The following is a 10,284-nucleotide window of genomic DNA, read 5'->3' as shown; positions in this document are numbered from 1 at the left end:
CTGAGCCCGACCAAACCCGAGCAAGGGCGCTTGTTTCCTGGCAACGGCTGAACGCAGGGGCGGGATCGCCGACGGCTATCCGAGGGAGGAGCACCGCCTCTCCTCTTGGTTCCGCCCCTTCGTACGTAAATCCCGCCCCTCAGAGGGACTCCGGCGTGTCATAGGGGAAGGCCTCAGGGAAGGTGGAGGCCCGCAGAGCGGAGGCGGAGCCCGGGAAGGAAAGGTCGAACCAGAGGGCAGAAGGCGGGACCTAAGGAGAGACGCGACTTTTACAGGCAGGGAAAGATCAGAAGAGCGGGGCTTGAGAGAGATGGAGCCGGAAGAAAGACGAGAAAGGGGTGGGGCCACGGATTCCGGGCGACGCGTGGAGTGGAAGAGTGGGTGTGAGGGGCGTGGCTATCACGAAAAGACAGGAGGAATCAGTAGGTGGGCCCGGCCTGCGGAAAAGCGAGGCCTGGAGAGGGCTGACTGCGGGCACTCTAGTTCATTTTGCCGCATCGTCGTGCGTAGCTTGGTCTCTGGTACCCCAGCGATGACTGCCCCTGGCTCGCCCAACACCTTTGTGCTGTGCTGCTCCGTGACCCCTTGAGCACTTAGTCAAGGAACACGGAATAAGTATCTGCATGCCCAGCTGGATTCCAGATCAGTTAGAACCGGTCTCTGCTCTCCGGGACCTCAGAGAATTGCAACGTAGTGTAATAAGTGCATTACTACGGGGGCCATCTAGAAGCAGCACTTAACATGATTTGTATGTATAGAGGATGAGAGGAAGGTATGGTGAAGGAGCTTAAAGAAGATTTCCAGGAGGAGTTGGTGTCTAAGCCGAGTCTTGGAAAGCAAGCAAGAGTAAGATAAACTAAAATAGAAAAATAGAAGTTTCAGATAAAGTATGTAGTTTTAAAAGTATTTTACCGGCTGGGCGCGGTGGCTCACGCCTGTAATCCCAGCACTTTGGGAGGCCGAGGCTGGCGGATCACGAGGTCAAGAGTTCGAGACCAGCCTGACCAACATAGTGAAACCCCGTCTCTACTGAAAATACAAAAGTTAGCTGGGCGTAGTGACGTACTCCTGTAATCCCAGCTACTTGGGAGGCTGGGGCAGGAGAATCGCTTGAACCTGGGAGGCGGAGGTTGCAGTGAGCCGATATGGCACCACTGCATTCCAGCCTGGGCAACAGGGTGAGACTCCGTCTCCAAAAAAAAAAAAAAAAAGTATTTTGCCAATGTTAAATACCTGGTTTTTATCATTGTGCTATAGTTATATAAGATCATAACGTTAGGGGAACATGGATAAGGAATTTATAAGAACCCTGTATTATTTTTGCAACTTTTCTGTAAGCCTAAAATTAGTTCAAATAAAAAGTATTTAAAAAGAAATCGAAGTTTCAGACCAAAGGATCAACATATACCAGAGAAAGGAAGAATGGACAGCATGTGGGAGGTGCTGTAAGAACTGCAGTCAGTACAGTGTGTCTGGAGCCTAGGCAACATGTGAGGAAACATTGTGAGATGAGGCTGAAGACATGGACTGGAGAACTTTATAAACCATGTTAAGGAATTTAGATTTTATTTTTGGGATGATAGCTATAAAGAATTTTATACATAGATTGATAGTGAGGGGGACTTTGCAAAAGACCAAACAAGCTGATAAGGCTCAAACTAGAGTAGCAGAAACGCAGAGAAGTGGACATGTGGACTTCTAGAAGGTAGATCACCATGGTTTGATGATTGGGTGGATAGAAGAGGAAAATAAGAGGAAGAATTAAAAACTAATGCTTAGTTTACATAAATTCAAAAACAGGTAAAACTAAACTGTGATATTAGAATTCAGGTAGTGATTATTCTTGGAAAAACATTGACTGAAAGGGGCAGAGTGGGGCTCCTGAGGCACTGGTGATATTCTGTTTCTTGACCTGAGTGCTTGGTTATATGGGTGTGTTCACTTTGTGAAAATGTATTAAGCTGTACACTTAAGGATTATACACCTTTCTTTGTGTTTGTTTGTTCTGGTTACTATGCTCTGTGACAAACCAACCCAAACTTAGTGTCATAAAAACAATAGCCATTTTACTATGTACACAAATTCTGGGAATTTGGACAAGATGCAACAGGAATGGCTTGTCTCTATTCCATGATATCTGGGGCCTTATCTGTAAAGCTTGAACATCTAGGGGTGATTTGAGGCTGGTGACTGGAAGCATCTGGAGGCTTCTTCAGTCACACATCTAATTCCTGGGCTGGGATAACGAAAAAGCGAAAGTCAGTGGGGAAACTGTCAAACAGAACTTCTCACAATATGATGGGTAGGTTCCAAGCGGGAACATCCTGAGAGGGAGCTACCAGACAAGAAGCATTCCAAGAGAACCAGAGGGAAGCTGCATGGCCTTTTATGATCTGGCCTTAGAAGTCATACAACATCACTCCTGCTATACTCTATTGGTTGAAACTATCACAAGGGATTGGTGTCGAAGAATTTGTGAACATTTTTTTTAACTGCCACAATGTTATACAGTAATAATAATAAATGCTGTCATAGGTTTTTTGCTGAAAGGGCATAGACAGGAATTCTAGAAGAAAAAGTGGAGGAAGATAATGAGCTCAGTTATAGACCCAATGGGTTGAAGGTGACTGCGGGATATCCAAGTAGGAACATCCAGTGAGCAGTTAGTCATATAGAAAACCGCAGCTCAGGGAGAGTTCTCAGGAGCCACTGTATGGGAAAGCAAGTCTGTGGGTGACTGACATCAACCAGACAGCGTTAGGAGGATGGCAAAAATGGAAAGCCTAGAACAGAATCCAAGAAAAAAAAAAAACACCGTCATAGAAGGAATAGACAGAGGAGCTTATGAAAGACACTAAAAATAAATAAACAGAAAACTAAGACATTATGGCATCACAAAGGATTTTATTCATTTTGTTGCATTATTTTGAATATTGTCTTTTTATTTTAACAAGCGTAATACTTTTCAAAAAGAAATTAAGAAGCCATGGGAAAAGAGAGTTTTACAAAAATTAATTAGGGACCACAGGTTTTTCTTCTAAGAAACACTCCAAAAACACAAACCTGCCGGGCGCGGTGGCTCAAGCCTGTAATCCCAGCACTTTGGGAGGCCGAGACGGGCGGATCACGAGGTCAGGAGATCGAGACCATCCTGGCTAACACGGTGAAACCCCGTCTCTACTAAAAAATACAAAAAACTAGCCGGGCGAGGTGGCGGGCGCCTGTAGTCCCAGCTACTCGGGAGGCTGAGGCAGGAGAATGGCGTAAACCCGGGAGGCGGAGCTTGCAGTGAGCTGAGATCCGGCCACAGCACTCCAGCCTGGGCGACAGAGCAAGACTCCGTCTCAAAAAAAAAAAAAAAAAAAACACAAACCTGATTTTATCACTGAACTGTGCAAAACTCTTCACAGGTTCTCTGTTGCCATTAGGTAAAATCCAAGCTTTATAACATGGCTGACAGAACTCTTCCTGAGCTGGCCTCTGTCTATCATTCAACCTCATCTCTCACCGCTACCCGCTAGGCCATCTTAAAAAAGCCAATTGATGTTTGCCCAGTCACCCATGCTTTTTGATATCTCTATGCCTTTGCCCACTTTGTGCACTCTGCCTCTAGTGCTCTTCACCCTCCCATCTCTGTACCCAACTCCTATTCATCCTGTAGAACCCAGGCTCTGTAGGGACACTTCATGGATACTATAATAACCTTCTGTGTATCCACCTAACAGAGTACTCATCAGTAGCCTGGCAATGACTGCTGCTGTTTAATTACCTAATGTGTAATTACCTGCTGGCCTGACTATTTCACCTAGCAGACTGTGAGCTTCTGGAGAGGTGAGAGTGTGTCTTATTCATCTCCAATTCCTAGTACTTAGCACAATATTGGCCTGGCACACAAAACACTTGCCTATGGGTGTTATGATTTTGACTTGTTGACTGAGAAAGATGATAGCAGTGAAAGGAGCATCAGGTTGAGGGAGAACTTATAGTGTTTTGTTTGTTTTGATGTAGGAGATATTTAAGCAGGTTCACAAAAAGAGAAAAGTTGAAAGATTAGGGACCATAAAACACACGGAGTAGTTGGTAGGATGAGGTACTAGAAGTAACAAGAAGGAAATGAACACAAAAGAACCATAGGATGGCCCCATCGCACTATGATAGTGGTGTGATGGGGGAAGATGTAGGTGGAGGTAGATATGGGTGGGATGTAGGTTACAAAAATAGGGCTCACTTCTCATGTGAGAGACATCTCTTTGTCCCTGGAGAATAGTTTAGCACCTGACATAGATGAGCCATTCAGTTATAATTGTTAAATAAATAAATAGTGAGGCCCAAACAGAGAATGTACAAAGATAAAACAGAGTGTTTGATCCTACAGTAAAACTCAGGTCTTCTCACCCAGAGGACACCTATGTAGCTCAGTTGCTGTGGAAAGAGGGGAGGAGGAAAACAGAGACAAGACCCAGGCTTCCCTCTGAGGCATGCACCCCCACCTTCTCCAGGGATCTTATTAGAGGTGTTTAGCTGGGCAGGCAGAGTGCTAGAGCTAGACCGTCTCCACCCCTTCAGTAGCGCTAGCTCTGGCTGTGTTGCTAAGAGCCTCAAAGACAAAGAAGTCACAGCAGGAGCCCAAGGGCAGCCTCCTTCAGGCAGTCAGGCACTAGCCCCCAACTCCCAAGTCCCCTACAGGCAGAGAGGGTGTGAATATCTCACACCCCAGCACCAGACCACAGAACTATGAGCCAGGACACCAAAGTGAAGACAACAGAGTCCAGTCCCCCAGCCCCATCCAAGACCAGGTAAGAAGTCCTGGTCCCTTGTGTGGGATCTCTCCTCATTCCTCTTGGTACCCCAGTCACAACTACAACTTTGAATACCTGGTGAATAAATGAAGCAAGACTTTCCTTCTTACAGGAAGTCGCTGCCTGTCCTGGACCCATCTGGGGATTACTACTACTGGTGGCTGAACACAATGGTCTTCCCAGTCATGTATAACCTCATCATCCTCGTGTGCAGGTGTGGCAGGGGTGCTAAGGGAGGGGCTGGAAGCCAAAAAGAGGACTAAAGAGAGGCCAAGGAGAAGGGCAGACCCTTGGTGGGGCAGGGAGGAGGAGCAACTTCCATGGGAGGGTCTGAGACAGAGGGTTGAGGGCCTTAGGGAGATGCCTCACACACAGAGGGTGCCCTTAATCCGATCATGATTAACCCTGCCCTGCAGAGCCTGCTTCCCAGACTTGCAGCACGGTTATCTGGTGGCCTGGTTGGTGCTGGACTACACGAGTGACCTGCTGTACCTACTAGACATTGTGGTGCGCTTCCACACAGGTCAGTGAGCTTCTAGGAATGACCGTTTGTTCCACCTTCCCTTCCTAAAGATAGCCACTTAAGAAGTAACAAGAAAGGCACCCCCCGCCATGCTAGCACTTTCGCGTGCCTCTAGGCCTGAGAGTATCCCAGTGCTCACCCCAGAAACCCCAGAGCAGAGTTATACCCGGCTCCACCCTGTCCTTCAGACAGTCTCCCTGGCCTGCCCTGGGCAGCTCATGCTCAGTCCAAGCTTGACTACAGCAGGTCCCCTTCCTACCCGCCACCTCTCCCCAGGATTCTTGGAACAGGGTATCCTGGTGGTGGACAAGGGTAGGATCTCGAGTCGCTACGTTCGCACCTGGAGTTTCTTGTTGGACCTGGCTTCCCTGATGCCCACAGACGTGGTCTACGTGCGGCTGGGCCCGCACACACCCACCCTGAGGCTGAACCGCTTTCTCCGCGCACCCCGCCTCTTCGAGGCCTTCGACCGCACAGAGACCCGCACAGCTTACCCAAATGCCTTTCGCATTGCCAAACTGATGCTTTACATTTTTGTCGTCATCCATTGGAATAGCTGCCTATACTTTGCCCTATCCCGGTATCTGGGCTTCGGGCGTGACACATGGGTGTACCCGGGCCCCGCGCAGCCTGGCTTTGAGCGCCTGCGGCGCCAGTACCTCTACAGCTTTTACTTCTCCACGCTAATCCTGACTACAGTGGGCGATACACCGCCGCCAGCCCGGGAGGAGGAGTACTTCTTCATGGTGGGCGACTTCCTGCTGGCCGTCATGGGTTTCGCTACCATCATGGGTAGCATGAGTTCTGTCATCTACAACATGAACACTGCAGATGCAGCTTTCTACCCAGATCATGCGCTGGTGAAGAAGTACATGAAGCTGCAGCACGTCAACCACAAGCTGGAACGGCGAGTTATTGACTGGTGAGAAGGCGGGGTTCCCGACCAGGACAGGGACCAGTGTACGTGATGGAACCTGAGGGAGGTGACTGGGTACTTAGTGCCTAGTGAGCCAGGCAAGGTAATCAAAATGTAGCATTCAGCTGTGGGTTTGCTGGGTGGGGCTTGGAAAGAGGAAACTTCTTTCAACTGAGGGAATCAGGACTTGGGAGAGGGGGTGGGTAAGAGACTGAAAGGGAGAGGAGCTCATACCCAAAAAAGGATAATATGGAGAGCATGGAATGGGAACTGCCACTGCCTGGTAGGGCTCAGAAGGCTCTGGAAGGAGTGGGTGAAGAAAGGCAATCCCCCTGAGAATGGTCAGCAACAAGATCATTGACTACCTATGGTGATCCATACTGTGGACTGAACAAAAGGAAGTGTCACAAAGTTGGGGAAGGAGAGCAGAGGGTCTCCAGAGAGGAGGGGGACCTTGGTGGCTGAGGTAGCTAAGGGTAGGGGTGGAACAAGACATCACTGATTGGTGAGTAGGGTAGAGCCTGACAGGAGGAGGTGAAGGGTTATGCAAAGTGGTAGAGGTGTCTATGCCCTGGAAAACAGATGATCCAACTGTCAGGTACTCCCACGACCCCTGTTAGATCTCAGTATGGTGAGATTCTTCGCTGGAGCTGAGCTGAGCCCTGATGGAAGGGGTGGAGGCAGACATACAAAGGGCTGGTAAGGAAATGGCACTGTCCTCACTCTCAGGTATCAGCACCTGCAGATCAACAAGAAGATAACCAATGAGGTAGCCATCTTACAGCACTTGCCTGAGCGGCTGCGGGCAGAAGTGGCTGTGTCTGTGCACCTGACTATTCTGAGCCAGGTGCAGATCTTTCAGAACTGTGAGGCCAGCCTGCTGGAGGAGCTGGTGCTGAAGCTGCAGCCCCAGACCTACTCACCAGGCGAATATGTATGCCGCAAAGGGGACATTGGCCGAGAGATGTACATCATCCGAGAGGGTCAACTGGCCGTGGTGGCAGATGATGGTATCACACAGTATGCTGTGCTCGGTGCAGGACTCTACTTTGGGGAGATCAGCATCATCAACATCAAAGGTGGGTATCCCAGTATTTGTTCCAGGGATGAGGACAGGGTGGGGGGAGGGGGGAACAACAGAGCCCAGTGCTGGGACCAGATAGTACTTCAGTCCTAAACTTCTGATTGAGGAAACCTGGCCCTTCTCTGAGTCACTAGATGGCTCAGGAGAAAACCAACACATAGAGGATCCATTCCCTGAGAAGCTGAGCCAAGACCGGTGAAGAGGGTGGGTTCGTGGAAGAGAGAGTAGACTTGCTCTGTGGATATTCACCTGAAGCACCAATAGACTAGTGAACAGTGATAAAGATAATAATAATAATAACAGCTAATATTTATTACCTGCTTACTGCATGCCCTGTTCTAAGTGCTTCACATGATATTAACTCGTTAAATTCCTGCAACAGTTCTATAAGATAAGTACTATTCTTATCCCAATTTTAAAGATAAGGAAATCAAACTCAGTGAAGTTGGGTAATTTGCCCAAGGTTTCACAGGTATACACATGTGGGATGAGTGGAAAGAACAACCTTTTTACAGACAAGTGGAAAGAGAAAGGTAGAAGAGAAGAAGTTCCCATTTACTGACCATCACCTTTGGCCAAGCCAGGTACTACCTACTGGCTTACTTTTTCCTCTCATCAGCCCTGTGCAGTAGGAATTGTTATGCCTAATCATAGGTATTAGGCATGAGGTCGTGCAAGCAGGAAATCCTACAAATGGGGTGAGCACACTGTCACAGACTGAGAGGCTGGATGTGCTCTGGCTCTCTCAGCATGAGAATTCTACTCAGGGATTCTGAAAGCCTCACATCTGTCCTCCAATGATCCCCTCAGGCTCCACATCCTGTATGTGGTAAGATGCTGTCTGTTTGACTTTGGACAAGTCATTTCCCTATTTAGGCCTCAGTTTAATCACCTATCCAATGAGGATAATAATAAAAACCCAGAGTTACCTGTGAGAATAAACGAGCTATGTGAGTGAGACATCCAGTGCAATGCTTGGCATACAGCAAGTGTTCAACAAATAGTAGCTCCCTTTCCCTTGTCCAAGGTCCTTCTAGCTCTAAGACTTTGCAATAATCAGCCTCACCTATCTCCCCACCCATTCTCCACCAACATCTTTCTAAACTGCAGAGGATATCACACAGCTCCCTGCTTAAAATATTTCAATAGTTTCCTACAGCCCTCAGCATAAGGCCTGAACTTCATGTCATGGCTTATGAGACCCAGCGTGACCTAGATCTCCCCTCTCTCTACCGTCCCCACACTCTGCACTTCTCCCACTCTGAGCTGCTTACTATTTTATGCATCCAACTGACTCTTTTCTACCCACTTCCCTCTGTTCCTGCTCCTCCTTCTGGCTAGATTGCCCTACCCCGACTTGTCCTCCTCCCCCTAGTTACTTCCTACTCAGTTCAGGTGTATTAGACTGTTCTTGCATTTCTGTAAAGAAATATCTGAAACTGGATAATTTATAAAGAAAAGAGGTTTAATTGACTCACAGTTCTGCAGGATTTACAGGAAGCATGGTGCTGACATTTGCTCAGTTTCTAGGGAGGCTTCAAGAAGCTTATAATTGTGGCAGAAGGCAAAGGGGGAGCAGGCATGTCACATGGTGAGAGCAGGAGCAAAGGTTGGTGGAGGTGCCACACTTTCAAACAACCAAAACAACCAGATCTCGTGACTCACTATCTCAAGGATAGCATCAAGCCATGAAGGATCTGCCCCCATAATCCAATCACCTCCCACCAGGTCCCACCTCCAACATTGGGGATTACATTTCACATGAGATTTGGGCAGGGACAAATATTCAAATTATATCTTAGGACATCCCTTCCTCCAGACTTCCCTAAATTCCTTGCCTTATAGTTTGGTAGGGGTTCTTTGCCTGCCTTTCCACAACACCTGATGAATATGTCTGCACTGCACCAGCCATACTGTTATGCAACTATTCCAATATAAGTGTATCTCCTCTAGACTGAATTATTTGAGGCAGGTCACTGATACCCACCCAGCACAGAGCCTGGTCCTCAGTATTTTACTAAATGAAAGAATTAATGAGGCAGAAGGAGAGGCTCAGAAGCACAAATATGGAGGTGAAGGCCCTGGTTCAGGAGTGAAATGCCACCTTCTCACCCTCTTGCTAACTATCCTCCATCTGCCCATGGGCCACAGGGAATATGTCTGGGAACCGCCGCACAGCCAACATCAAGAGCATAGGTTATTCAGACCTATTCTGCCTGAGCAAGGAGGACCTGCGGGAGGTGCTGAGCGAGTATCCACAGGCACAGACCGTCATGGAAGGGAAGGGACGTGAAATCCTGCTGAAAATGAACAAGTTGGACGTGAATGCTGAGGCAGCTGAGATCGCCCTGCAGGAGGCCACAGAGTCCCGGCTACGAGGCCTAGACCAGCAGCTGGATGATCTACAGACGAAGTTTGCTCGCCTCCTGGCTGAGCTGGAGTCCAGCGCACTTAAGATTGCTTACCGCGTTGAGCGGCTGGAGTGGCAGACTCGAGAGTGGCCAATGCCTGAGGACCTGGCTGAGGCTGATGACGAGGGTGAGCCTGGGGAGGGAACTTCCAAAGATGAAGAGGGCAGGGCCACGCAGGAGGGACCCCCAGGTCCAGAGTGACCCCATACCTATCCCCAGGATTCCCACCTCCTAGTGAATCCAGTTGTAGTAAAGCCTAATTGCTGCAACTCTGTCATCCTGTCTGTGGGATCACAGACACAGGAGCAAATTGGTCTGTAGATGCCCAGTTAGAGACATAGGAGTATAGTGTACATTCAGCCCCCACTTACCAATACACACACACACACAGTTGCTCATAGACCTGTTGGCCCCAAGACTGTGCATTCCATCTAAAATGCTCTGGAATTTCCATTCTCAGAGCACACAGCACACATGCTTTCTCACAAGCACTGATGTATCTTACACCTACATAATATATACACATTCAGTCATGCACCTCCTAAACACAC

The 10,284-nt window shown here is 48.4% G+C and overlaps 1 protein-coding gene across 1 annotated transcript; it reads left to right on the top strand.

Annotated features, from left to right (window-relative positions):
• The first annotated feature begins 61 nt into the window (after positions 1–61).
• Positions 62–10,000, top strand: CNGA4 (cyclic nucleotide gated channel alpha 4). Its single transcript, XM_025357615.1, has 7 exons — positions 62–223; positions 4,567–4,796; positions 4,912–5,013; positions 5,216–5,322; positions 5,599–6,244; positions 6,968–7,317; positions 9,474–10,000. Exons 2-7 carry the CDS (start codon positions 4,735–4,737, stop codon positions 9,932–9,934), a joined length of 1,728 nt encoding a protein of 575 aa, XP_025213400.1. The 5' UTR covers positions 62–223; positions 4,567–4,734; the 3' UTR covers positions 9,935–10,000.
• Positions 10,001–10,284: the final 284 nt, after the last annotated feature.

Source organism: Theropithecus gelada, chromosome 14 (genome assembly GCF_003255815.1).
Source record: "Theropithecus gelada isolate Dixy chromosome 14, Tgel_1.0, whole genome shotgun sequence".
In the NCBI taxonomy this organism is placed as follows: Eukaryota; Metazoa; Chordata; class Mammalia; order Primates; family Cercopithecidae; genus Theropithecus; species Theropithecus gelada.
This window is presented reverse-complemented; position numbering and strand designations above follow the sequence as displayed.

Coding starts and splice junctions, on each gene's coding strand:
- CNGA4 (XM_025357615.1), top strand. CDS start 4,735: ATGAGCCAGGACACCAAAGTGAAGACAACAGAGTCCAGTCCCCCAGCC. Junction 4,797..4,911: donor CCAGCCCCATCCAAGACCAG/GTAAGAAGTCCT, acceptor TCCTTCTTACAG/GAAGTCGCTGCCTGTCCTGG. Junction 7,318..9,473: donor CAGCATCATCAACATCAAAG/GTGGGTATCCCA, acceptor CATGGGCCACAG/GGAATATGTCTGGGAACCGC.